The sequence below is a fragment of the Balaenoptera musculus genome, chromosome 14 (assembly GCF_009873245.2).
Source record: "Balaenoptera musculus isolate JJ_BM4_2016_0621 chromosome 14, mBalMus1.pri.v3, whole genome shotgun sequence".
NCBI lineage: Eukaryota > Metazoa > Chordata > Mammalia > Artiodactyla > Balaenopteridae > Balaenoptera > Balaenoptera musculus.
This window is the reverse complement of record NC_045798.1, coordinates 18,998,696-19,025,712: the sequence shown is the minus strand read 5'-3', so window position 1 is coordinate 19,025,712 and position 27,017 is coordinate 18,998,696. Positions and strand designations below refer to the sequence as shown.

At 46.5% G+C, this 27,017-nt stretch overlaps 1 protein-coding gene across 2 annotated transcripts in view; it reads left to right on the top strand.

The window, feature by feature from the left end:
• Positions 1-26,441, top strand: part of LOC118906860 (uracil-DNA glycosylase) — a 152,464-nt gene extending 126,023 nt beyond the window's left edge. For both annotated transcript variants that reach the window (XM_036874693.1, XM_036874694.1), the window contains 19 exons: positions 43-198; positions 1,071-1,274; positions 2,625-2,780; positions 7,842-7,964; positions 8,282-8,551; positions 9,475-9,572; positions 10,624-10,744; positions 12,411-12,521; positions 13,390-13,533; positions 14,822-14,942; positions 16,774-16,870; positions 18,689-18,785; positions 20,173-20,308; positions 21,313-21,490; positions 23,101-23,213; positions 24,152-24,306; positions 25,015-25,185; positions 25,276-25,412; positions 26,136-26,441. In XM_036874693.1, the coding sequence (XP_036730588.1) occupies positions 43-198; positions 1,071-1,274; positions 2,625-2,780; positions 7,842-7,964; positions 8,282-8,551; positions 9,475-9,572; positions 10,624-10,744; positions 12,411-12,521; positions 13,390-13,533; positions 14,822-14,942; positions 16,774-16,870; positions 18,689-18,785; positions 20,173-20,308; positions 21,313-21,490; positions 23,101-23,213; positions 24,152-24,306; positions 25,015-25,185; positions 25,276-25,412; positions 26,136-26,262 (2,715 nt within the window). In that variant the 3' untranslated portion in view covers positions 26,263-26,441. The remainder of the gene's footprint in view (positions 1-42; positions 199-1,070; positions 1,275-2,624; positions 2,781-7,841; positions 7,965-8,281; positions 8,552-9,474; positions 9,573-10,623; positions 10,745-12,410; positions 12,522-13,389; positions 13,534-14,821; positions 14,943-16,773; positions 16,871-18,688; positions 18,786-20,172; positions 20,309-21,312; positions 21,491-23,100; positions 23,214-24,151; positions 24,307-25,014; positions 25,186-25,275; positions 25,413-26,135) is intronic.
• The last annotated feature ends 576 nt before the right edge of the window (positions 26,442-27,017 follow it).

Sequence of the window (27,017 nt, the reverse complement as noted above, 5' to 3'; positions counted from 1 at the left end):
CTGCACCCCTGGCCTAGCGGCTGCCCCTCCCCCCCTCGACAGGAAGCCTCCTTCGAGTACCTGCAGAACGAAGGCGAGCGGCTGCTCCTGGAGGCCATGGACGAGCTGGAGGTGGCGTTCAACAACACCAGCGTGCGCACCGACTGCAACCACATCTTCCTCAACTTCGTGCCCACCGTCATCATGGACCCCTTTAAGGTCTCACCTCTGGGGGTGGGGCTCTCACCAGGCTCTAGGTTCACCTTCACTGGGACCTTCCTGCTCCAGGGTGTTGTCTCCGGGTGCTCGAGACCTGAGTTCCAGGGTGCATATGTGCATGTCTGAGCCTCACTTGCTGCAGGTGGAGAACAAACCTTCCATCGATTAATTCTAGAGCTGTTTCTCAGCCACCACCCCTAGGACCGTCCCTAAGGATGTTCCCCCTCCGTGGGCACGCTTCACGTTTCGGAAGACACAGATGCCCAAAACGTCTTTTGCAAAACAAAATTTTGTCCTCTCCCTAGTTCCAGGCTCTGTTGGGGGCTGCATGTGGGTGGGGGAAGGGAGGTGAGAACCTGAGGTCTGTGGCTCAGCCGTTCTCCATTGGCTGGTTCTTCACGAGCAGGCAGAGTTTGTGGTGGTGATTCTGGATGAAAGACATTCTAGTCCATCAGCTTGGCATGTGTGGGGTGCAGAGGCCCATGCTGATTGCCCAACTCCACCAGTTCACATGGTTCCTAGAAGAGAAAATGCATAGACTTGGGATGCATGATGGAGAGAAAGACAGGGTAACATAGGGGTGCTAGCTCTTACCAGCCTCAGTTTCCTCATCTGTCAGTGGGGGACAAAAATGCCAGCCTCTCTGAGTAATTATGGGGACAGAGTGAGATAATGAGTTTAAATGCTTAGCAGGATACCTTTGATTATTATCAGCTTATAGTTAATGGATACATGCCACGTATTGCTCTGCTATATACGTGCAGTGCATTTTGCATTCAGTATATCTCATCTTTCTGTTATAATCAGAGCTAGAACTATTATGAGTGTGCGCGGAATGGGTCCTGAAATTGAATTGCTGTGGTTTGCGGCAGATTGAGGAGTCAGTGCGGTCCATGGTGATGCGCTACGGCAGCCGGTTGTGGAAACTCCGCGTGCTCCAGGCTGAGGTCAAGATCAACATCCGCCAGACCACCACCGACCACGCCGTTCCCATCCGCCTGTTCATCACCAACGAGTCAGGCTATTACCTGGACATCAGCCTCTACAAAGAAGTGACCGACCCCAGATCTGGAAACGTAAGGCCGGGCTGGGTCACAGAAGTCAAGTCAAAGTGGAGGCAGGCTGCCCGGAGAGCAAGACATAGATTAAAATGGCACTTGGAAGCTTTGCTGTGTCAGATTGGGGCGGCTCCTCTGAGTTTTATGATAAACATGTTAGCTTCTGAATCCCAGTTGTTCATTCCTCTGGGAAGGAGAGTGAATCCAAAGTTTAATCCAGTCTAGAACCATGTTTGGGATAAGATGTGGAGTATTATGGATGATTATAACACAGTTCCCAGGTTAGTTCAGTTAGGGAAATGGTATTTTCCCCAACTGTGTTTTGGAATAGACTTTTGTAAAATGAATCAAGTTTCCTATTGACTACTATATATACAGGTAGTAGATTACATGTATATATATAATCGTTTTATTCTGAAACACTTAAAGACTCTCAAAAAGTTGCAAAAATAGCACAGAGGAGAAAATTTAGTACAGAGAATACTCATGTACCCTTCACCCAACTTTCCCCAATGATAGCATCTTTTTTAACCAGAGACCTTGTCAAGACAGGAAGTTGACACTGGTCCAGTCTATTAACTCAAATGCAGACCTTATTTGGCTTTCACCAATTTTTACATACACTCTGCTTTGTTTGCAGTGTGTGTGTGTGTGTGTGTGTGTGTGTTAGTAGTATGATAATTACGGTTTTGGAGCTGTGTCTCCACATCTGTTTCCCACAGTGGCAGAGAAGAGAAGATTATTCTCCCGGGCACTCACTTTGTTATGTGATACATGCTATGCTTCCCCTCATTGCATTTTTTATTGAAATATAGTTGATTTACAATGTTGTGTTAATTTCTGCTATACAGCAGAGTGATTCAGTTATACATATATATATACACATTATTTTTTTAATATTCTACTTCATTATGGTTTATCACAGAATACTGAATATAGTTCCCTGTGCTAGACAGTAGGACATTGTAGTTTATCCATCCTATATTTAATAGTTTGCATCTACTAACCCCAAACTCCCAGTCCATCCCTCTCCCACACACCCTCCCCCTTCACAACCACCAGTCTATTCTCTACGTCTGTGGGTCTGTTTCTGTTTCATAAAAGTTCCTTTGTGTCATATGTTAGATTCCACATATAAGTGATATCATATGGTATTTGTCTTTCTCTTTCTGACTTCCTTCGCTTAGCATGATAATCTCTGGGTCCATCCATATTGCTGCAAATGGCATTATTTCATTCTTTGTTCTGGCTGAGTAGTATTCCCTCATTGCATTTTCACTGAGGACTGGGAAGAAGTAAATTGGGCAGGAGTGTGGTTCTCTGAGACTTGCCCTCCTCACTCTCTGTTTTTCTTTCTTTCTGGTCCAGATCATGTTTCACTCCTTTGGCAACAAACAAGGGCCCCAGCACGGGATGCTGATCAATACTCCCTACGTCACCAAGGATCTGCTTCAGGCTAAGCGATTCCAGGCCCAGTCCCTGGGTACCACCTATGTGTATGACTTCCCGGAAATGTTCAGGCAGGCAAGTCCTGAGGCTGAGACTCAGCACTGCCCAGGGTCCCCTTAGAGACTCTACTGGCAGCCACACACCCCCATCCTTAGTTACTCTTTTTTTTTTTTTTTGGCCACACCGTGCGGCTTGTGGGATCTTAGTTCCCTGACCAGGGATTGAACCTGGGCCCACGGCAGTGAAAGCACCAAGTTTCAACCACTGGGCCACCAGGGAATTCCCCTTAGTTACTCTTCTGAAGACCCCACTCTAAAGAACACAGTATTCGTGGAGGAAAAGAAACTAATATTGAGAATGACTTCATAGTATATTTTTCTAAAACAAACCTAATTTCATCCCAGTGATAAAAAGGAATATAATATAGAAACTTTGGAAAGTAAAGGAGAGTGGAAAGAAGGAAAAAGTGACGCCTTGTTCCACGTACTAAAGACGAATTGCTTACCATTTCCTTCTGGTCTTTTTAGTGCTTATATTAAGTGCTGGCTACATGCCAGGAACCATTCTAAGGGTAGACAGACCATGAGGAAGAGGATGGGGTCACTGCCTTTGAGGACTTTTTGGTCTACTTAAAAAAAATAATGTTTTATGTTTTTATGATTATTAAATATACACTGGATGCAGAAAAATAGGAATAAGCAAATAAAATTTCACTCATAGGTAATCACTTGTCTACCATTGAGGACTGCAATAACATTTTAGTGTATTTCCTTCAAGTATGCTTTCTATGCCTTTATTTTTTTTACGTAGAAGGGCCTTTCAAGGAGACTGAGCACACTGGCATTGGTGATGTGGGTGCCTGTGTACATCTTCTCCATTGCCTTGTGAATGACGTTCATGAAACTGAGGTCGTGGACTTCTACTGTCCGCAGGAAAGCATCAGTGTACTTTAGGCATAGGAGATGCAGGATAGTAGGAAAAGCTGCCATTTAGGGTCAGTAAGGCCTGGGCCTGAGTTCCAGATCTGTCCTTTGCTTCCTGTGTGTCCCTGGGCAAGTTCCTTCACCTCTCTGGGCCTCACTTTCCTCCTCTGTAAAATGAGGCTAATAATATTACCTACTTCCCCAGGTTGTGGTAAGAAATATATATAAAGTATTCAGTAGATGCTTAATAAATGGAAACTTTTATAATTAAGAATGTCATTGCCTGTATCCTTTTGCCTCAGAAGTCACAGGCCATAAGAATAAGAAACAGACAAATCAGCAATAAATCCATCCACTTTCTTTTAGATAAAGAAACAGAGTATGGTGGACAACCCATAAATTTGAAAACAGATGAAAATTTCTAAGAAAAATATATTTTATCAAAACTGACTCAAGAAGAAGTAGAAAATATAGATTATAAGCATTAATGAAATTGAATTAATAGTTCAAAAACATCCGTCTGGGGCTTCCCTGGTGGCGCAGTGGTTGAGAATCTGCCTGCTAATGCAGGAGACGCGGGTTCGGGCCCTGGTCTGGGAAGATCCCACATGCCGTGGAGCGACTGGGCCCGTGAGCCACAACTGCTGAGCCTGCGCGTCTGGAGCCTGTGCTCCGCAGCAAGAGAGGCCGCGACAGTGAGAGGCCTGCGCACCGCGATGAGGAGTGGCTCCCACTTGCCACAACTAGAGAAAGCCCTCGCACAGAAATGAAGACCCAACACAGCCATAAATAAATAAATTTAAAAATAAAAAAAAAAATTAAAAAAATAAAGGCAGAAAAAAATTAAAAAAAAAAAAAAAAACCAAAAAAAAAACATCCGTCTACTAAAATTGGGCCCAGACAGGGACTTCCCTGGCAGCACAGTGGTTAAGAATCCGCCTGCCAATGCAGGGGGCATGGGTTCGAGTCTTGGTCCAGGAAGATCCCACATGCCATGGAGCAACTAAACCCGTGCGCCACAACTACTGAGCCTGCGCTCCAGAGCCCGCAAGCCACAACTACGGAAGACCGCGTGCCTAGAGCCCATGCTCCGCAATGAGAGAAGCCACAACAATGAGAAGCCTGTGCACAGCAACAAAGAGTAGCCCCCGCTCGCTGCAACTAGAGAAAGCCCACGCGCAATGAAGACCCAAAGCAGCCATAAATAAATAAATAAATAATTTGAAAAAAAAGCATTAATGAAATTGAATTCATAGGTCAAAAACACCCATCTACTAAAATTGGTCCTAGACAATTTTACAACAATTGTTGTCAAACCTTCAAGGGACAGATAATTCCCTTTGTATACAAACTGTTTAGAGAATAGAAAAAACAAAGGGAATGCTTCTTAACTCATTTTATCAGGTTATTATTACTTTAATATTAATCCAATATAAGAACATTAGGAGAAAGGAAATTTATTATCTCATTTATGAACATGGACACAAAAATCATAATTAAAATATTAGCAAATGAAATCCAGTAATGATTTTTTTTTAAAAATTTAGACTAAATAGTATTTATCTTGTGACAGCTTGTATGGTATTAGGAAGTCTATAGTTTACCATGTTAATAGATTAAGAAAGAACTTAAGTTTCTCAATAGGTGCAAAAAATGTGTTTGAAAAGATAGTATCTATTTATAATAAAAGCTCTTAATAAACTAGGACTAGAAGGGAATTTTTTTTTAATTTATTTCTGGCTGCATTGGGTCTTCGTTGCTGCGAGCGGGCTTTCTCTAGTTGCGGTGAGCAGGGGCTACTCTTTGTTGTGGTGCACAGGCTTCTCCTTGCGGTGGCTTCTCTTGTTGCGGAGCATGGGCTGTAGGCACACGGGCTTCAGTAGTTGTGGCACGTGGGCTCAGTAGTTGTGGCTCATGGGCTCTAGAGCACACCCTCAGTAGTTATGATGCACAGGCTTAGTTGCTCCGCGGCATGTGGGATCTTCCCGGACCAGGGTTCGAACCCGTGTTCCCTGCATTGGCAGGGGGATTCTTAACCACTGTGCCACCAGGGAAGCCCCGAATTTGTTTATTTTGATAAAAGACATCCACCTAAAATTAATAGAACCTAATGGTGAAATGTTAGAAGTATTTGCTTCAAAGATAGGTACAGATAGAAATATCCATTAACACCCCTTCTGTCCAACTTTTTTTACTAGAGTTCTTGGCCAATGCAGAAAGATGAGAAAAAGAAATAAAAGGTATAAAGACTAGAAAGAAGGAAGCAAAGTTATGTTTTTCATAAATGATATAAATGCCTATACAAGAAATCCAAGAGAATTTATGGAACCAATTAGATAATACAGCAAGATTGCTAGATACAAGAGCAATATACAAAAATTAATTGTACTCTCATAGACCAGCAATTATTGTAAAATCTAATTGGAAAAAATGCCATTTACAATATTAAGATCAGCTCCAAGTTTAGGGATAAATCAAACAAAAAACGTACAAGACCTTTATGGAGGAAATTTTGAAACTTTACAGAAATACTTTAAGCCTAAATAGAGAGATATATCATGCTTATGTATGATGGGAAGCTTCAATATTATAAAGATAATAGTTCCCCCCAAATTAATACATTCAGTATAATTCTGGAGTTTTGGTGCAACTGAAGAATTCATAGGGATAGCAAAAGTTCGTGAATAGCAAAAACACTTTTGAAAAAGAACAAAATCAGGAGGACTTGTCTTAGCCATCCTTTAAAAGAAGTCATTATTTACTTTCCAGCAGCAGCAGTACGTACTACAATGTGTAATATTATTCTAACAGAGCTAAACAAATAGGCCAATGGAACAGAATAGAGTCTAGAGTCAGACCCACTTACAACAGAACCTTGATTGAATGCAGAGGTGGGATTCTGAATCAAGGGAATAAATTTCACTAAAGGGTACAAAGAAATTTCTTATCTAATTGGGAAAAAACAATTTTCGATTTCTACCTCATCTGGTGTACAAAAATAAATTTCAAGAGGATTAAACCACTTGGAGTGAGGTTGAAAGCATAAGCATAGGAAAACTCCATAAATTTGACTATGTTAAAATTTAAAAGTTATTTATGTAAAGGAGAAAAGACAAACCCCAGATTGAGAGAATATGTTTAAATATCTGTTTCCAGCAAGGGATTAGAGCAATATTATCTACAGAGCATTTATAAATCAATTGGAAAAAAAAGAACAAGCAAAACTATAAAAAATATGGGCAAGAGTTATACTTAGGACATTGACAAAAAAAAGGAGAAACTTACAAGATCAATCAATATATCCTAAGGTGCTCACCTCACTGATAATCAGTGAAGTACCGATCAATATCACAGTACAAAAAAAAAAAAATCACAGTACAGTTTCACACCCAGCAGATGGGTAAACATTAAAATATTTGACAAAGCCAAGTGTGGCCAAGTATATGGAGCAAAGGAGCTCTCACACCTTCTTACTAGAACTGTAAAACAATCTGATAATATCCAGTAAATCTGAATTTTCACATACCCTATGACCCAGCAATTTCATTCCTAGGTATACACCCATTGAAACACTCATCCGTGTTTATTTAAAAAAAAAAGACCATAAAAATGTTGATTACAGCATTGTTGGTGTAGAATTGGAAAACTAAATGTTCCTCAAAAGGGTTATGAATAAATAAATTGTGATATATTCATATCATGGAAAACTGAACAGCAGGGAAAATGAATAAACCAGAGCTAAATTTATCAATATGGATAAATCTCTCAAATATATTGGAGAGTTGGAAAAATAAGTTGTGGAAGGACGTGTCCAGTGCAATACCATTATTTAAAGTATAAGTCATGCAAAATAATGCTATGTTTTAAATGTCTGCACATATGATGAAATAAAAATGTAAAAGCATACAGAGGACTGATGGACAGTAATTCAGGATAATAGTTACCTGAGGGGAGCAGGGAGGAGGAGGGATGAGAATGGGATGGGGAGGGGTACACCAGGGACTTTAACTGCATTTTTCTTATTTCTTTAAAAAAAATCTTAAGCTACTATGGAAAAATTATGATTTGACAAAGCCATGAGATAGGTGCTTGGGTATTTATTTTTCTGCATGTATGCTTTAAATAGTTCATGATTGAAAAAGAGAGAAAGCAGTAGAAAATGTACTTCCTTACTGATGACTTCAGGTTTTTCTCTTTCCTGTCCTCTCTGTAGGCTCTTTTTAAAATGTGGGGCTCCCCGGACAAGTACCCCAAAGACATCCTGACATACACCGAACTAGTGCTGGACCCGCAGGGCCAGCTGGTGGAGATGAACCGACTTCCTGGAGGAAATGAGGTAAAGAACTGAGTCGCTTTGCTGTACAGAAGAAATGAACACAACATTGTAAATCAACTATACTTCAATAAAATTAAAAAAAAAAACTCACAGAGCCCAGCCCCTGGCCGGAATCACCCTTTAAAGAAATTTCCTCCTGGGGGACTTCCCTGGCGGTCCAGTGGTTAAGACCCTGCACTTCCACTGCAGGGGGCGTGGGTTCAATCCCTGGTCGGGGTACTAAGGTCCTGCATGCTGTGCAGTGCAGCCAAAAATAAATAAATAAATTCCTCCTGAAGAAACAAGCCCGTTTTCTTGTGCATTCATGTCCTCGCCAGGTGGGCATGGTGGCCTTCAAAATGAGGTTTAAGACCCTTGAGTACCCAGACGGGCGTGACGTTATCCTCATCAGCAATGACATCACCTTCCGGATAGGATCCTTTGGCCTTGGAGAAGACCTACTGTACCTGCGGGCATCCGAGATGGCCCGGGCAGAGGGCATCCCCAAAATCTACCTCGCTGCCAACAGTGGGGCCCGTATCGGCCTTGCGGAGGAGATCAAACACATGTTCCAGGTGGCTTGGGTGGACCGGGAAGACCCCCACAAGGTACGTGATAAAGCCAGGGTGGCAGTGTGACTGCACTAAGCTCCTGTTGTATTTTCTGTGGGGGTGACAGCACCTCCAAGGGGGAGGAAAAAAATCTTCTTGCTCTTTGTGTAGGACAGCATAGATATCCATAAAGTACATAAACAGGCATTAAAATTTCATGGGAGGGGGGTGACGATTAGGAAAAAAGGTTTGTAAATAGGATCCTTAGGGGGACAATAATGAAAAAAAGTTATTTTTTATGTAAACACAGAGTTAATACGTACTGAGCATCTCTGGAACGCAGTGCACCCAAGGATGCAAATGTGAATGATAACATAATCCCTGGCCTCAGGAAGTTCTTAAAATCATCCAGGAGACCTAGAGACACCAGCTACCATAAAAGGCAAAATGAATAGAGCAAAGCATACATCTTGTAATGTCAGAATGCAGGGGACAGAGTCATTCTTTGCAACCAGAGCATGAGTTCTCAAGGGTGGTGGTATTGCACCCCCTAAGGTGGCAAAAATTATTCTTTTCATGTAAAAAGCATACACGTACATATATATGTATACATACATACACACATTACATAAACAATGTATCTATAATAAAATTTTATTGGGGGGGGTTGGCATTAAGGAAAAAAAAGCTCCGTAGGGGAAAGAGAATGAAAAGATGATTAAAAAACATTAAATCAGAGAGCCCAGGAAGAAAGTGAGGTTGTGTTGTAAGGACGAGTGGAAAGCACAGAGCAGACCTTCAGTTTATTGCTGTTATTAACACGGTATTAACATCAGACAGGTGACTGTGTTATTAACATGGTGTTATTAACACCCCCGCGTGCCCCCCCATCACAGTGTTGACATTAAAACAAAACAAAACAGTGGCTGTTGAGTGCATGAAGCTGGACTCATAGCCTTACTGAAGTATATATTTTTAAGGGAATTAAGTACCTGTACCTGACTCCCCAAGACTACACCACAGTCAGCTCCCTGAACTCCGTCCATTGTAAACACATCGAGGAAGAAGGAGAATCCAGGTAAATAACTTACCAGGCAGCTCCTTCATTTTGCCTGTGGTTAATTTCAGCTACTCCCAGGGAATCTGCCTCTTCGCCTCTGGGCTTCTGACAGTATATCAAGCAGGTGGTAGTGTTTGTACAATGGGACCCCCGAGGTCCACTGGGGGGCACTGATAGCTCAGACACCTGGGGCATCCTTTAGGGTGAGCCCATCCTTGTCATCCCAAAATGAGGCACGCCCTTCACAAAAATAACACATCGTGCAGGAGAATTAGGTTGGATTCCCACAGTGTCCCCAGAGCTGCAGGTTCACATTTTGTGACCAAATTAGCCAAACTGACTCAGCGGTGATTTGGTGAGCTGGGAAGATGCGGGGAGGGCCTGCTCCATGAGAACGTCAAGGGCAATACTGACTGTCTTTTCCAGGGAAGGTTGTGGGTTTTTTATATCAGATTCTGATTTAAATCAGAATTTCCCAGGCTGAGTCTCCTGGAATGTTAGTTGGTGATTTGGGAGGATGGGAGGGAGTGAAAATTTTCCATAGTCAAGTAAGTTTGGGAAACACTGGGTTAAATGAGATCCAACAAGCATCTTTATTGCAGGCTTTCTCAGAACATTTAATGCACTGAAATGCCTTGTGAATCCCTAATGGGTTAGGCTGTAGAGTGTACTTATGTGGCCATGGAATCTTGATTGATTGACTGATTGATGATGAACCAAGTGGCTTCTCCTTGTATACCCCCATGTCTCTGTAGACCAAAGGCTATTCTAGATTGCTTCTGGAGGAATGCAGGGTGGGGTGACATTTCATTAGGACAGCCTCTGAATAGGCAAACTTTATCTTTGGTTGGAGGGATGATGATTATTGATGCTGTACTTGCCCTTCTAGAAACTTTAGGGCCAATCATCAGGGGCCTAGACCCCTGCCTTCATCTCACCTCTGGCTGCTTTATCACTTTCCAATCCCTCACCTTGCTTAGCCTTCCTTCCTCGGGTCCTTGGGAAACACATCAGCCTTGGATTTTTCTGGGCTAGAGCTCAGTGTTTAACTCGCATTTGGTTCTTGAAGGTATGTCATCACGGATATCATTGGGAAGGAGGATGGCCTGGGCGTAGAGAATCTGAGGGGCTCAGGCATGATTGCTGGGGAGACCTCCCTGGATTATGATGAGATTGCACTCATCAGCTTGGTGAGTCCCCTCCTATTTTCTTTTCCGTCTCAACTTTTTATTATAGAAACTTTAAAATAGTCAAGAGAGTAAAGAGAATTGCTAATGAGCCCTATGTACTCATCACCAGCTCCAACAATTATCAGTGTGTAACCATTCCTATGTCCCCAGTCCCTCTGCCCCCCTGTTCTGGAATATTTTAAAGCAAACTCCACTTATATCTTTCCATCTGTAAGTACCCCAATGTGGATCTTTACTAGATTAATGCTCCCCCCCTCATTTTTTTAAAATGTAACCACAGTACTGTTACACCCAACAGTATCAATGGCAGTTCTTTAATATCATCAGAACACAGTTTGGGTTCAGTTTGAATAGTTATCTCAAAAATATCTTGTTACAGTTGGTTGGTTTGAATCAGGGGCCAATCACCTCTTATTTAAAAGGTACTGAGTATTTAGAAGAACTTCTGTCCGATTTTAACTAGTACTAAATGACTCTCTTCCCGCTCCCCAGTTTGGCCTTTTCAAAAATATTTTCTGTTTCTGGTAGAGTCGTAGTAATAGTACTTTTCAATGGTAAACTGTCACTCAGGATATGATTTTTACCTTCAGTGTTGTATCTTCAGTTTCCAAGGTGGAAGATGTTGGCCATGAGTGTCTTCCTTAGGCTTGTTTTCTAGATGTCATTTAAATATGTTTCATATATATTTCAAAATAAAAAGATTTATGCATATATTTACATATTCCAAAATATTTTTATTTTGAAGGATATAAAAAGATATGTATATTTTTATATATTCCAAAAATATATAAATATATATGTATCTTTTATTTATACATATACAGACAGGCACACCTCAGAGATGTTGCAGGTTTGGTTCCAGACCTCTAACATAAAGCAAATGTTGCAATAAAGTGGATATCGCAATAAACGTCACACGGATTTTTTGGTTTCTCAGTCCATGTAAAAATTATGTTTACACTATACTGTAGTCTATTAAGTGTGCAATAGCATTAATGTCTTTTTAAAATGTACACACCTTAATTAAAAAATCCTTTATTGCTAGAAAATGCTAACCATCATCTGACACGCAGGGTTGCCAGAAACCTTAAGTTTGTTACAAAAAAAAAAAAAAGCAATATCCATGAAGTGCAATAAAACGAGATCTGCCTGTATGTCTTTTTATTTTGAAATAGTTTAGGACACACCAGATACGAGATAGCATAGGCAGGTCCTATGTACCCATCACCCAGCTTCCCCCAAGACAGTATAACCATCGGATGTGATCAGAACTGGGACGTTGACGTTGACACAATACTGTTAACTCGGTACAGACCTCGCTCAGATTTTTCCAGTTTCACACGCCCTTCTGGGCCTCCTTTGGTTGTGTGAACGGCTGCAATGGCTCAGGAGTGACCAAGCTCAGAAGAGCCACAGACATGCCTCTTGAAGCAAGAACCAGAACATTCCACTTCTGCTGTCTTTACAACACTCTTCTTTGCTAACCCCATTCTTTCTGGTTAGGAGGCCGAGGTCAGGCACCCTGAAGGAAGGCTTGTGTCACGCTGTTTGGCCTCCAATCAGGTTGCCAGCTTCCATTGGTGCCCAGCGGGTCCCTGGGCTGTCCCCACTGTGGTAGGTGGGGCACGTGGCCCTGGGGAATGCAGGAGGGATCCTGTCTCCACAGGTGACCTGCCGAGCCCTTGGGATCGGGGCCTATCTGGTGAGGCTGGGCCAGCGAGTGATCCAGGTGGAGAATTCCCACATCATCCTGACAGGGGCAATGGCTCTCAACAAGGTGACCTTGAAGGGGCCACTGGGGAGTGGACATGTAGGGGCGGGGCGGGGGAGGGGTCATTTTAACTTTCCCAGTGTCCCCGATGGGGGATTTTTCTCAACATGAAACCAGTTTCATCCCTACTGATGTCAGAGCTGTTTTTCCATTTTACAGTTATATGGGCCTCTTATGAGCCCAAAAAAATATGTATATATATTAGGCTCTTCTGGTGGAACTAACTCTGTATTACTGTAATTTAAATTTTTAAATATTATTGAAATTTTAAAAATTATTAAAATGGCATTACACATTGGCAGAAAATTGGAAAAAGACCCCCCCAAAAAGTAATTTTGCTCCTACTATAATTTTGGTGTATTTTCCTCTAGTCTTGTATCTTAACATGGTTAGACTCCTAGTGAGTGCAGTTTCATTCGACTTTTTTCACTGTATTAAAATGCTTTCCACATTGCTGTAAAGCCTCCATAACATAGTATCTGCTAAAATCCCACTGAGGGTCTCAAAGTCCGGCCCCTGAACCAGCAGCATCACCTGGGATCACATAAAAATGCAAATTCTCAGGCCACACTGCAGACCTGCTGCATCAGAAATGTTAGGTAGGGTTTTGCTTTGGAGTTGACTATAGTAATCAGCTGGATCACTGGTTCTCAAATTGGTCTACATATTGGAATTTTCTGGAAGTTAAAAAAGAAAATACCAAAGATTCTGATGTAATCAGTCTGGGTAGAGCCAGGGCATCGGGACTTTTGAAAGCTCCCAGATGATTCTACCATGCAGCCAGGGTTGCGGACCACTGAGGGAGATGACTTCCAAACAGGTGGAAGGGCCCCGGGCCGGGCAGAACCTTGCTAACCCTGCCATGTCAAAGCAGGTCCTGGGCAGAGAGGTTTACACGTCCAACAACCAGCTGGGCGGCGTGCAGATCATGCATTACAATGGCGTCTCCCATGTCACCGTGCCGGATGACTTCGAGGGTGTTTGTACCATCCTGGAGTGGCTGTCCTATATGCCAAAGGTGCAGTATTCCCCCCGCTGCAGCTTAGAGCCTGGAAGACTCTGTTGTCAATTCATTTGCCAGGTGGTGTGGGGAACAGGGAGCACTGAAGATGTGGCTGGGTTTAATTTTTCTTTACTCCTCCCTCCTTCCCTCTCTGATACCAAGCACTGTTCTTGCTGTTCTTTGCTTTCTTTTTTTTTTTTAATGCCATTGTAAGGATGCTCTCTGTCAATCCTTTAGAAAGAGCTGGCAGTTTCAATGTGGATGGACATGTGTTAAATGTGGAATGATGTATTTAATGAAATGTTTAAAAACAAAATAGAGTTCTTACAACTCCTACACCAAGGCCAAGATTTAAGAGTCATCACTAATATTTACTGAGCACTTACTAAAGTCATTATGTGAAGCCCTTTATCTTCATAATGTTGTTAAATCCTCACAACAGCCCTATCGGAGAGCTGCTATTATTATTACCACTTTACAGATAAGGAAATTGAGATTTAAAGAAATGCAATACCTTGTCCAAGGTAATATGGCCAGTAAGTGAGTGGAAACAAGCCTCTAAAATGCACATGCCATCCTGTATGACAATTACTAGCAAACTAATTACCCTGAGATAATACAGCTAGAATTTTACACACAAGGTGCTTTGAATTTTAATGTCAAACATCAGCAACTTTAATATTTATTTTTAAATCTTTGTTTATTAATCCCACAGCTCAGAAAGTTAATTGCTAAATATCCTCTTTATACCCAGGGAAATAGTTTATATTTAATTTACCAAAAAAATCACCTCTATACTATTTCCGTGTCATTGTAAATTCTCTAAGGGAATAGTGGATGGTTGGTGCCTGAACAAACAGAATAAAAGACTGTTCTCTAACAACAACAACAAAAAGGTGGCATTTCCTCTCATCAAAAGAGGTAACATTGGACAACAGAGAATCCTCAAGCTTTGCAGTCAGGCTCGATTTGATTCTTGGCTTCCTCCTCAGTAGTAATGAGACCTCAGGACCATCTCTTAATCTTTCTGAGCCTCGGTTTCCTCATCTGTGAAATGGGAATAACAATAGCACCCACCCCAGGGTGTTATCATGATGGTTAAGTGACATGATGTGTAGAGCCCGGCGCTTACTAGGCCCTCACCAAATGCTACTCATAGATGTGATGATGAGCTATTTGGGGTTGGGCTTCTGTCACGTGACCAGGCATCACCACCAGAGGAGGAGAGGAGGGCAAAGAGCAGACTGCAGACGTTATTGACAAGCACAGAGGACTGAGCTGGAGACCTGGCTTTCTTTTCTAGGATAATCGCAGTCCAGTCCCAATCATCACACCCACTGACCCCATTGACAGAGAGATTGAATTCCAACCATCCCGCTCACCCTATGACCCCCGGTGGTTGCTTGCAGGAAGGCCTCACCCAAGTAAGTCCTAAAAGGCTTTGCCTGAGACCTGGGTCTTGGGGTTTCTTTTCTGTGCCTGGGATAAAGGAACGTGTCGGTAGAAGCACTGTTACTTGGTCAGATGTCCCAGAGGGATACACCTGAGATCGAATGCAAAGGGGGTGGAGGAATGGAGATTTTTCTCTAAGCTTTTCCTGAGCTATTGACCAAGAAGGGATGGAAACAGCCTCTGGTTTCTGGAGCTGATGGATGGAGGTGAAGGGTAGCAGAGGTCATGGCCTCCCTCCCCAAATTTCCCCAAATGCGGTTACATAGGTGGAAACTCTGGTGCTGTAACATCAGGGTTTCAAAGAGAAGAATGCTTCTTTCTCTCCCTCTCTCTTTCTTTCTTTTTCTATTTGGCTAATCCTAATAAGGTAACTCTCCATGAGTTTACTCAGGACGAGCAACTTAGCCTCTTCTATACCCATGTTTGCAGATTCACATGGAGAGATGTGCACACACATGTTCAAACACACCCGTGTGCACCCACATGCTTTCACACACACAATTCTCTCTCTCTCTCTCTCTGAAAGGGACAGGTAGGCCTCTTGGAAGTATTTGATTACATTCGGAGCAACCAGAACAGGAAAGCTGAGCCGCCCCGTTACCACAATCCTGGGTCTATAATTTCACACGCTGTCCCCTTTAGAACTTGGCCTCCGCATCCAGCTGTGTGGGGCAGGGGAGTGCTGCCAGGAGCGTGCCAGGCCCTGCCAGCAAAAGAAGCCCCATGCCCTACTTCTCCCTCTGCCATTTCTCTTGGGCTTTCTCGCCTGCGAGCACTGGCTTTATCTTGATTTAAAAAACGCCTGAGGGGCTTCCCTGGTGGCGCAGTGGTTGAGAATCTGCCTGCCAATGCAGGGGACACGGGTTCAAGCCCTGGTCTGGGAAGATCCCACATGCTGCGGAGCGGCTGGGCCCGTGAGCCACAATTGCTGAGCCTGTGTGTCTGGAGCCTGTGCTCCGCAACAAGAGAGGCCGCGACAGTGAGAGGCCCGCGCACCGCGATGAAGAGTGGCCCCCGCTTGCCGCAACTAGAGAAAGCCCTCGCACAGAAATGAAGACCCAACACAGCCATGAATAGATAAAAAAAAAAAAAAAAAAAAAAAAACTCCTGATATATTACTGAGTTTTCTCCAGCTAGTCGGGCCAGCTCCCAGGCAGACACTGAGGTTGGGCTGCTTTGTTCCCAGAAGCCCAACCTCCCACTCCCGCAACTTGAGATCTCTCATCCTACCTGGCACCTTGTGTCCAAACTGCTGTCATTTACACCGTGGTGTAGATTCCTGGCACCACATCCTCTCCAGGGATGGCTGCAATTGACATCATCATATTCATTCTCTCTCTCTCTCTCTCTCTCTCTCTCTAAAATTGAACACTTTCTTCCCAGTTAAATGGTTTTGAAGCTGTAGCCACCAGGTTAGGGATGAGTTTTTTGGGGCAGGTGGTCCCTTCTTGAAATCCTACCTTCGGAAGGCATCCATCAGCTCTCTGCCTCTTGGGAAGAAAAGGCAGAGATTGTGATTAGGGTCTCCTTGTGTGTGGCCTTGACAGGAGTTGATGTATATAGTTGGATGTTCTATATGGACTGAATTCCTGACTTGCTGTATTTTTTGCAGCCCTGGTTTTGTGTGTTGGGGGGCGGGGGAAGGGTCGGTATCTGTGTAGTTTTCCAGGAAAAAAGGTATTTGGGCTGTCAAGGTCAGGCTGTCCTTAGGGAGACGGGAGAGCAGTCTGCCCCTCCAGGCGGACGCTGGGGGGTCCTTATCAACCCAGCCCCTGGCCTGGGCTTCTGCCCTTCTGCCCACAGCCCTGAAGGGATCCTGGCAGAGTGGATTCTTCGACCAGGGCAGTTTCAAGGAAATCATGGTGCCCTGGGCCCAGACCGTGGTGACGGGACGAGCAAGGTAACCCTGAGGATGGGGCAGGCAGCACACACCTGGCCTCCCCAGGTATTGGGACTCCCAGGTACAAAGCCAGGGATTCTTTCCTCCTAGGTGGCCCCTAGGGACACTTTCTTCCTGGCCCCAGGATTTTCTGAAAGGAAAAGCAGTGGGGGGCAGGGGGGATGGTTTTCTGGATGATGAACTTCTTCATAAAGCCTGGATTTGTCTGTGGCTTTAGAAGGCATCTCAGCCAACCTCTTGCTGGGGCCCAGCACCCTTGCCCCTCGTGTCTGCCCCTGGGGCAGGGCTCCCTAGCCAGGGGGGCCATGGACCCCTTTGGGAATCAGAAGGTGGCCCTGGTACTCCCCCCGGAAACTGCACAGACAGGCAGAGCTGTGAATTCCCATTTCAGGAGGGCCACAGGCAGGAACCCCTGTTGTAGACCATAGCTGGCAGAAGGCTTATGCTTGAATGCTTTGAAAGCTGAGCCTCTCATTCCTCAGTGGTGTAGCCCTTATCTTTTTGGATCACTCCAGCTGCCCAAAAGTTCCTCTTTACATGGAGCCCAAAGCAGCATCCTCATAATTTACCACTCAGGTTCCTGACACGATGTAGTTGCTTCAAGTCCAGGTTCTGGAGTTGGACCTGAGCTCTGTCATTCACCCTCTCTGGGCCTTTACATCCTCATCTGTAAAATGGGGGTAATAATTCGACACCTCCCCCACCACAAAGTTGTGATGATTAGAAGAGACAACATATGTTAGGCACTTAAAATATAAACAGGGAGTTCCCTGGCGGTCGAGTGGTTAAGACTCCATGCTTCCACTGCAGGGGGCGCAGGTTTGCTCCCTGGTCAGGGAACTAAGATCCCGCATGCCACACAACGCGGCCAAAAAATTAAAAAATAAATAAAAAGCTTTAAAAAAAATCATAACCACTCCACAGGTGGTAGCAGCTACCACCACTGTCATTACTGTTGTTATTATTTACCTCCCTGCAATAACTACGAAAATACTAAGCCTAGTATTGGAACTTAGCTGCTTCTCCGTAAGTGTTTTATTTTTTTTTTTATGTTTTTTAAACATGAGATGAAATCTACCCCTCCCTCCATAAGGAAGCTCTTTATTTGAAGACTGCTCTCCCCAAACCTGCCTCATACAACTGTTGGGAGTGTAAATGAGAGTAATTAAGTGCCGCATGTGGCTGGGGGCAGCCAGTGGTCAGCGGTGATAGATACCGACGCCACGGACTCCCCATGACTGAAGCTCCTTCAGGCTCAGCATCCCTCAGCCCTTTTCCAGATGTGACGTGGTGTCCGGACCCACGCTGTCCACCGTGGTAGCTGCTGGCCACACGTGACAGTTCAAATTCAGATGAGTTACAGTGAAAGAGCATGACACATATTCAGTTCCTCCGCTGTCCCTGCCGCATTCCAAATGCTCAGTGGTCACGTGCAGCTCGCGGCTGCCACACTGGTCAGGCAGATAGAGAACGTGGCCATCATCACGGAAAGTTCTAGTGGACGGTGCTGCTCCCGTCCTTGCACTGGCCTGACCCTCCCCCCAACCATGGCTGCTGTTGCCCCAACAAGGGCACCCAAAGGACCTTGCCAGCCTGCTAGTTTGTGAGGCTTTTCATTGCTTTGGGGCTGCTGCTTTGCCTTCCGGTAGAATAGCCTGCCAGACTGAAAACAGCACTCTGCTCTGTATGCCCTCATCCCGGCCACCCAGGACCCAGCCCATATGCCTGTAGGATATCAGCTCGGGCTGGACTCGCCGGTCCCCAAATCTGCCTGGGACACTGCCCAGCGCCCCAGTTCCCTTGTGCTCCACCTTGCAGGCTGGGGGGGATCCCCGTCGGAGTGATCGCTGCAGAGACACGGACAGTGGAGTTGGCTGTGCCCGCAGACCCTGCCAACCTGGATTCCGAGGCCAAGGTTAGGGGCCAGGGAGCTGGGACTGCTATTTTCGTGTTTTTTGTTTTTTTTTTTAATTGAAGTGTAGTTTACTTACATTATCATATTCATTTCAGGTGTACAGCACAGTGATTCAGCATTTTTACAGATTTTGCTCTATTAAAAGTTATTACAAGATAATGGCTATAGTTCCCTGTGCTATACAGTAGATCCTTGTTGCTTATCTAGTTTATACATTGCAGTTTGTATCTCTTAATCCCATCCCCCTAATATGCCCCTCCCGCCTTCCCTTTCACCTTTGGTAACCACTAGTTTGTTTTCTATCTGTGAGCCGGTTTCTGTTTTGCGTATATGTTCATCTGTATTATTTTTTACATTCTACATATAAGTGATATCATCCTGTGTTTGTCTTTCTCTCTCTGACTTATTTCACTAAGTATAATATTCTCTAGGTCCATCTACATTGCTGCAAATGTCAGAATTTCATTCTTTTTAATGGTTGAGTAGTATTCCATTGTATATATATACCACATCTTCTTTACCCATTCATCTGTTGATGGGCATTTGGGTTCCTTCCATTTCTTGGCTATTGTAAATAGTGCTGCAATGAACATTGGGGTGCGTGTATCTTTTCAAATTAGTGTTTTTGTTTTCTTTGGATATATACCCAGGAGTAGAAGTGCCAGATTGTATGGTAGTTCTATTTTTAGCTTTTTGAGAAACCTCCTTACTGTTTTCCAGAGTAGCTGCACCAATTAACATTCCCACCAGCATTGTACGAGGGTTCCCTTTCGTCCACATCCTCACCAACATTTGTTATTGTAGACTTCTTGATGATAGCCATTCTGACAGGTGTGAGGTGCCATCTCATGGTAGTTTTGCTGGGGCTGCTGTTTTGGCTGGCTCAGCTGACAAGAGTGGGTCCTAGGTGGTCACACGTCTGTCTTTCCAGCTCAGAGACTCAGAGGAGTCCTTGGCCCTGGGGGGGCTTCAGCACTCTCTGTGGGATGCATAGTGCCCTGCACTGTCTTCCTCAGAGGATGACGGGTCCCTAGGAATCCCTCCCACCTCCAGCCCCCATCGCTGTTGCTGTTTCTAGGGTGGGCCACACCGCATACTGGGAGGAGTTCAGAAGTCAGAGGGCGGGTCCTCGGACCCCATTCAGAGTGGCCTCTACTAGCTTGGCGCCTGTCAGTGGGCAACGGGAACCTCCCTGGGCTGCAGCGTGAGGGTCACGTGTCTGAGGGTTACAGACGAGCTTTGGGCCTTCCCCATGAGCCCTGGCTCCGGCCTTGGTGCCAACTCGGATCAGACTGCCTGTCCTCCGGGGTGAAGTGTGGGCGGCCGTCCCATGTTCCGGGGCTGCCCTTGCACAGAGGAATCGGACCCAGGCCACTCTGTGTTCCAGATAATCCAGCAGGCAGGCCAGGTGTGGTTCCCAGACTCGGCCTACAAGACAGCCCAGGCCATCCAGGATTTCAACCGGGAGAAGTTGCCCCTCATGATCTTTGCCAACTGGAGGGGGTTCTCCGGTGGCATGAAAGGTAAAGTGGCCTTCTTGTGGGTGCCCTGAAGCCTCGGGGTCAGCACTCAGGACAGCCCCCTCGGGGTCCCATCATCATTTTAGCTCAGCTCCCCCCAACCCTGAGCCATTCAGGTAACGCCGCCCGTTTTACAGTTGAGGAACTGAGGGTGCCTGGTGCGACTTGCTGGAGGTCACGGTCACACCAGGAGTGGCAGGGGAGGCAGGGGCGGCCCCGGGAAGCTGCCCAGTGACCTGGGCTGTCACCTCCCCACTTGGTAAGATGGGGAGAAGACGCCTGCCCTCCTCAGGGGGCTGCTGTGAGCATCAGTGACCTGACAGTCACGCAAGTGCTTTTTAAGCCACCAAGCGCATTTCAAGATACAGTGCCTGTCAGTGGGCTGTTGAGGAAAGAGCCGGACGGGGGCCGGCGGACCTGGTCTGAATCCTTGCCGGGTGGGTGACTGCTCCGAGCCGAGGTTTCCCTCCTCTACGAGGGGAGTAAGAGTAGGACCAACTCAAGGGCCAAGGTGAGGACTCGCTGAGCCCATCACTGGCACGTGGTGTTTACTCTCAGTGTGATTATGGTGGATTTTGTCATGGTGCTGTTGTTACCATGTAAGGTGCCTGGTACTGGATGGACGCCTCTTCGTAGAAAATAAGGACCATCTGCCTGTGGACAGGAGGGGAGGGCCTGTGTTACTGTTGGGGAGGGTTCTGTTCTGGGAATAGTGGGACAGGCTGGGTGCATCTCAGAGTCAGAGCTGGAAGGAATCTTAGAAATCGTTCTGTGCCTCCTTTTCCAGGTGCGGACACTGAGGCCCAGGAAGGGAGGGGGACCTGTCCAAGGTCCCATGGGCACTTAGGGAGCGATCTGTGCCTGGGCCGGTTCCTGCCTCTCGGCCCAGTGAGAGTCTTTCCGTAGCGCTGTACAGCCTCCCAGCTGACCACGCTCTCCCAGACCCCCCAGAACAGCGAAGACTGGGACCTGCAGTCACCTCACCGGGTGGCTGCCTTGCTTTTCAGACATGTACGACCAGGTGCTGAAGTTTGGAGCCTACATCGTGGATGGCCTCCGGAAGTACAAACAACCTGTCCTGATCTACATCCCGCCATGCGCAGAGCTCCGGGGAGGCTCCTGGGCGGTCATGGACACCTCCATCAACCCACTGTGCATAGAAATATACGCGGACAAAGAGAGCAGGTGGATGCGCCACCCCCAACCCACCTTAGCCTTTTCTTGTTCTCACTCCCAGTCCTCAGGCCCCATCACCTTTGAGCCACTGGCTTGAGGATCGCAGGGGCGTTCTGAGTTTCTGAAGGGACAGAGAGCCTCCAGTTTTACCAGTCTGAAACTAGCATCCAGTGTGCGACTGGATTTTCTCAGTAGAATTAGTGGCTGGAGCCCAGAAGTGGTGGAAGAATTGTTGTCTCTTCTTTCATCACTTATACTCACCTGCTTCCCAAGGAGGTTTGCAATCAAATTAAGAAAGACCCAAAGCATCTGAGCTTCCTGGCAGCCAGGATGAAAAGGGAAATATGACCAGTCATCTAGTTCTTACTAGACTCTGAGTCTCTCCCAAAGCTCTCCTGTAGAGTTTTTTTTCAGTTTTATAACCCAGGGCCCAGTACAGTGCCTGACTCCTAGTGGGTGCTTGGGAAATACTGGCCAAACAAATGACTGAATGAATACTTGCATGAGAGGATACCAGTTCTTCAGGGGAGAGAAACCTTCTTGGCACTTTTTTTTTTTTTTTTTTTAGATCAAGAATTCATCCCACGAACTCTTACAGAAAGGATAATGACAATAATATTTGCAACTCAGTGTTTGAGTGCCTTCAAAATGAAGACTATGCCAAATGCTGTGTAGACTCTAAAGGCTTCAAGAGTAGTTCTGCCCAAAATATAGATAGGCACCTTCTTCCTGTGTCTATTACCTTATTCATTCCTTAATCCAATGAATATTTATTGGATACCTCCTATGTCTCAGGCGGTGGGTTAGGCATTGTGATATGGTGCAAATGAGCCAAACCTGCCCTGCCTTCAGTGGCCCTAGACCTTCATGGAAGGCTGCTGAGGTCACCCTCCAGGAAGACTCAGGACGAGAACAGCCTTGAATGGGGTCATCATTAACTTTTCACTCTGGCCACCAGGAAGCTCAGAGCTACATATAGTATTGCTCAGGGTTTCCAAGCTATCAAAAGAAAAGGGGGCAGGGGGAGACTGAGGGGTGAGTGAGAGAGTTGGGAATGAGAGGGTCACTCATACCTTGGATCCCTCAGTTTGCCTTTGTGGGCTTTAAGGAGATCAGAAACAGTACCCTGGCCCTAGGATAGCAGAGATTAGGAAGGCCAGAAAGGACTTTGGCTGAAGAGCTCGAGGCTTATGTTGTTCTGGAGAAAGTCATACACTCTTGGAGCTGAAAGGGCCTTCCAGAGTTCAGAATAGTCCATTCCATTCCATCCCATTTTTTACTTTTTGGCCTCACCATGAGGCATGTGAGATCTTAGTTCCCCGACCAGGAATCAAACCCGTGCCCCCTGCAGTGGAAGCACGGAGTGTGAACCGCTGGACCGCCAGGGAAGTCCCAGAACACTTTATTTTAAAAGCTGGTTTAGTTCTTCATTCTATGGATATAGAAGCAGATGACCAGAGAGGGGAAGTGACTTGCCCAAGGTCACACAGTGAGTCAATGAAAGAGCAGAGGACTGACACCAGATTTCCTGGCTGTCTTGCCTCCCCCTGCCGTGTCCTCTGGCTGTCGCTTGCTGGGGGACACCTCATACACCACCCCCCTGCTGCTGTTTTTTTCAGAGCGAGTGTTCTGGAGCCAGAGGGAACAGTGGAGATTAAGTACCGGAAGAAAGATCTGGTAAAGACCATGAGAAGAATCGACCCAATTTACAAGAAGCTCGTGGAACAGCTAGGTGAGTGGGTCTGAAATGAATCACTTCTCAGAGGTCAAGAGAGGCTCAGCCCGCTCATTGCTGGAGGTTTGTGGTATGTTAAAAATAGTGAAGACATACCAAAACACAGCAACAAAAATTATGAGATATTTTAAATGTTCACATACGGTGTATCAACTCCTTTAACATTAAAAAATATACACTATGCCTTAGTGAGTGTATTTCTCGGCACACACAAGATATAATAATTGAAGTATTTTGAGCCAAAAAGAAACATTAGAATTTTGGTAGCAAAATTACCCTTTAGAATTTTTCCATCAGACATATTTTTGTTTGAGTGATACCTTTGTTTCACTTGTAACTTTAGGTGTATTTCTCTTTAAAAGTCCATGTTCGGTGTCAGTGTCTTTATAACTGATCTGTGTCATCATAAATTCACAAGATTTATGATGATGGTGATGATGGGTGTATAATTTCTTTGATTTGGTATCAGGGTAATGCTGATATCACAGGGCGAGTTGAGAAGTGTTTCCTCCTATTTTCTGATTTTGAATTGGCACTATGTCTTTAAATCTTTGATAGCAGGTTTCTAACTACAAATTCAACTTCTTTATTATATATAGGAATGTTCAGTTTAATCTGTTTCCTCTTAGGTGAGCTTTCATAGTTTGTATATTTCAAGGAATTTGTCTATTTCATCTAAATTATCGAATTGGCATAGACTTGTTTATAATATTCCCTTATTAGATTTTATCATATATATTAAAAATGGTACCTGATAGTGTCCTGTAAGCACAGTGGGCCTGATAAAAGGGGATAAATTTGAAGTTGCGTGTTGAATGCTGTCTTGCAACTCTGGGTGCATTTTTGAGACTGCACAAGCGACTTGACTTCTGGGCATTATCAGAGTTAAAGCTGAGGCCCGTCTTGCACACCCTGGTTCTTGCCCTTACCTGCAGGAATGCCTGAGCTCTCCAACAAGGACCGCAAGGAGCTGGAGGGCCAGCTGAAGGCCCGGGAGGACCTGCTGCTGCCCATCTACCACCAGGTGGCGGTGCAGTTCGCCGACCTCCACGACAAGCCCAGCAGGATGTTGGAGAAGGGTGCCATCTCTGTAAGAGCCTGCAGCTCTAGGGACGGCGTGCATGGCTCATCCTAAGGTCACCTGGTTTCCAACACACAGAGGATATTTGGGCTCAGGGCTTTGGGATGAGTCAAATGCCACACGTTAGAATCCCCTAGGGAGCTTAAAAAAAAAAAAAATCCTAGTGCCTAGGTGGCTCTCCAGACTAACTAAATCAGAATATGGGGTGGTGGGAGTGGGGAGATGCCAGGCGTCAGTATTTTTTTTTTCAGATCCCCAAGAGATTCCAATAGGTAGCCAAGTTTGGGAACCACCAGTCTAACCTCTGTGTGTGTTTAGAACTGCTGGTCCAGGTTTGGGAACCATTGTTCCCAGCCTGCATTCACCCACCACTGACCGTCAAAACCCCGCCCTATTGCCCTGTCCCCACGAGGACATCCCCAGTCCTGCTACCCCTGCGTCCCGTGCTCCTTCCTACCTCGCCTAAGCCCTCCGTACCTCTGGTGAGCCCGTGTTCTGTGTCTGGAGGTGGAGGTGGGCGCCAGGTTTGTTCCCCAGGAGAGGCAGCCTAGAGGCCTGGCAGTGTCCTGCCTCTGCCACCTCCCCAAGCCTCAGTTTCCCGGCCTGTAAAATGGGAATGGTCCCAGAGCCTTCCCCAGCACAGGGCCGGGCCCCGGCAGCCTCCCGAGTCCCCCGCCCCACCGTTTCTGGGGGCTCAGGCCTGGGGCTTGTCCGCAGGACATCCTGGATTGGAAGACCGCCCGCAGCTTCCTGTACTGGCGCCTGCGCCGCCTGCTGCTGGAGGACCAGGTCAAGCAGGAGGTGCTGCAGGCCTGCAGCGAGCTCAGCCACGTGCACGTCCAGTCCATGCTGCGCCGCTGGTTCGTGGAGACGGAGGGGGCCGTCAAGGTGGGCCTGGGGCGGAGATAGGTGGGCGGGGGGGGGGCGCCCCGCCCGGCAGGGTATCCCGCCCTGACGCAGCCTCTGCCGCCTCCCCAGGCCTACCTATGGGACGACAACCGGACGGCGGTGCGGTGGCTGGAGCAGCACTGGCAGGCGGGGGAGGGGCCGCGCCCCACCGTCCGCGAGAACATCGCGTACTTGAAGCGAGACTCTGTCCTCAAGACCATCCGAGGGTGAGTGGCCACCCCGCCTGCCCACCCACCTCTTGCACTTGTCAGCGAGCGCCGGAGCCGGGACTCGTGTGCAGCCGCCTGCCCACAGAGGGGCCGCTCGCATCCACCGCATCTCACGGTCCCCGGTCTCAGCCTTGGTGTCGGGGTCCACGGCCCAGCCCCCCGGCAAAGAGGCCGCCGACCCCCCGAGCCAGATCTCCCAGCACAGAGTCCTAGGGATGCGATCAGGAGGTTGTGCGATGATCTCAGTTCATGGTCCTTGCTGGAACATACAGGGGGCCTGGCCCAAGGTCACAGCCAGAGCGTGTTTGGTTAGAGAACCCACATTCCGAACTCCTAGGCCTCAGGCTGCTGGCTCCCACTCTGTAGCAGCCTTTCTGGGGGGTTGGATCCCTGCGTCCCCGTGGGGTAGGTGGCAGAGCACATGGGACCCCATTTGGGGGATGAAGCCGAGGTTCAGGGGGAGTGTTGTGTCTTGGGTCACACAGCTTATGACCAGGGGATTCCACTGTTGTTCCTTGAGGTGGTTCTGCTTCCCTCCTGCCCCAAAGGACCGTCACCCTGACAGTGACCACAGCAGGAAGAGTGTTGGGAGCTCTGGGTGGTTGGTTGCCCCCCCCCCCAGGAATGGGAAGGGGCCCTGCACAGGGATCTGGGGCTGCCGTAGGGCCCATTGAACTCGGTGGCAGGAATGACCTCGCCCTTCTCTCTCCTCCCATGCAGCCTGGTTCAAGAAAACCCCGAGGTGGCCGTGGACTCCCTGGTGTACATATGCCAGCACATCAGCCCGGCTGAGCGGGCCCAGATCATTCACCTCCTGTCCACCATGGACAGCCCGGCCTCCACCTGACCCCGGTCCTCCCGGTCACTTGCAGGTCCACGGGCAGGAGAAACCACACTGATCTGCTGACTGCAGGCCCTCGCCTGCACCTTGGGACTGCTTTTTGAAACTGCTGCAAGGCTGCTGACCCCCAAGTCACTCCTGTTTCAATAAAAGGCTCAGAAGAGCCCCCTTCCAAGCAGAAATCACCTCCTCTCCATTGTTGGAAAGTCTGTTTTATGTCTCTTAAGACATTTTGCTGCGTCACTGAATTGAATTGAACCCAAACACCCCAGTTTCCAGCCACTTTGCCTGCTTTGTGGGATCCAGGTGTTCTTTTTAGGCTCTATCAGAGCATGGAATCTTATTATTATTATTTTTACTCTGAGACCAGCTCATGATGTAAGCATCTCATAGCAGCATAATAAAGAAAGGAAAATAGAGACAAGACAAGAGAAAACCTATTTTTGTAATGATGCTTATTCAGATCCGGTTGAGTCACCCAGGAAAGGGTATGAATGATTTTTTATTAAGAGTGTGAAATGGTATTTTGTTCCCCACGTGGCCCCTAGTAGTGAATCACCAGCAACGTCCCGTTACCAGGCTTGTTCTCTCATTAGCAGAGAACTGCATAGCCGTAGGTTCAAGGGCATCGGGAGGCTTCTTTTATGTGGGTCACAGCCCTCTGCCTGCCCCTTCCCTCCGAGGAGGAGAGGACGAGCCCTCCCATGTCCTGCAGGGTGCACGAAGAGGCACGCATCCTCAGCCCAGGTTGGGAGGACAAA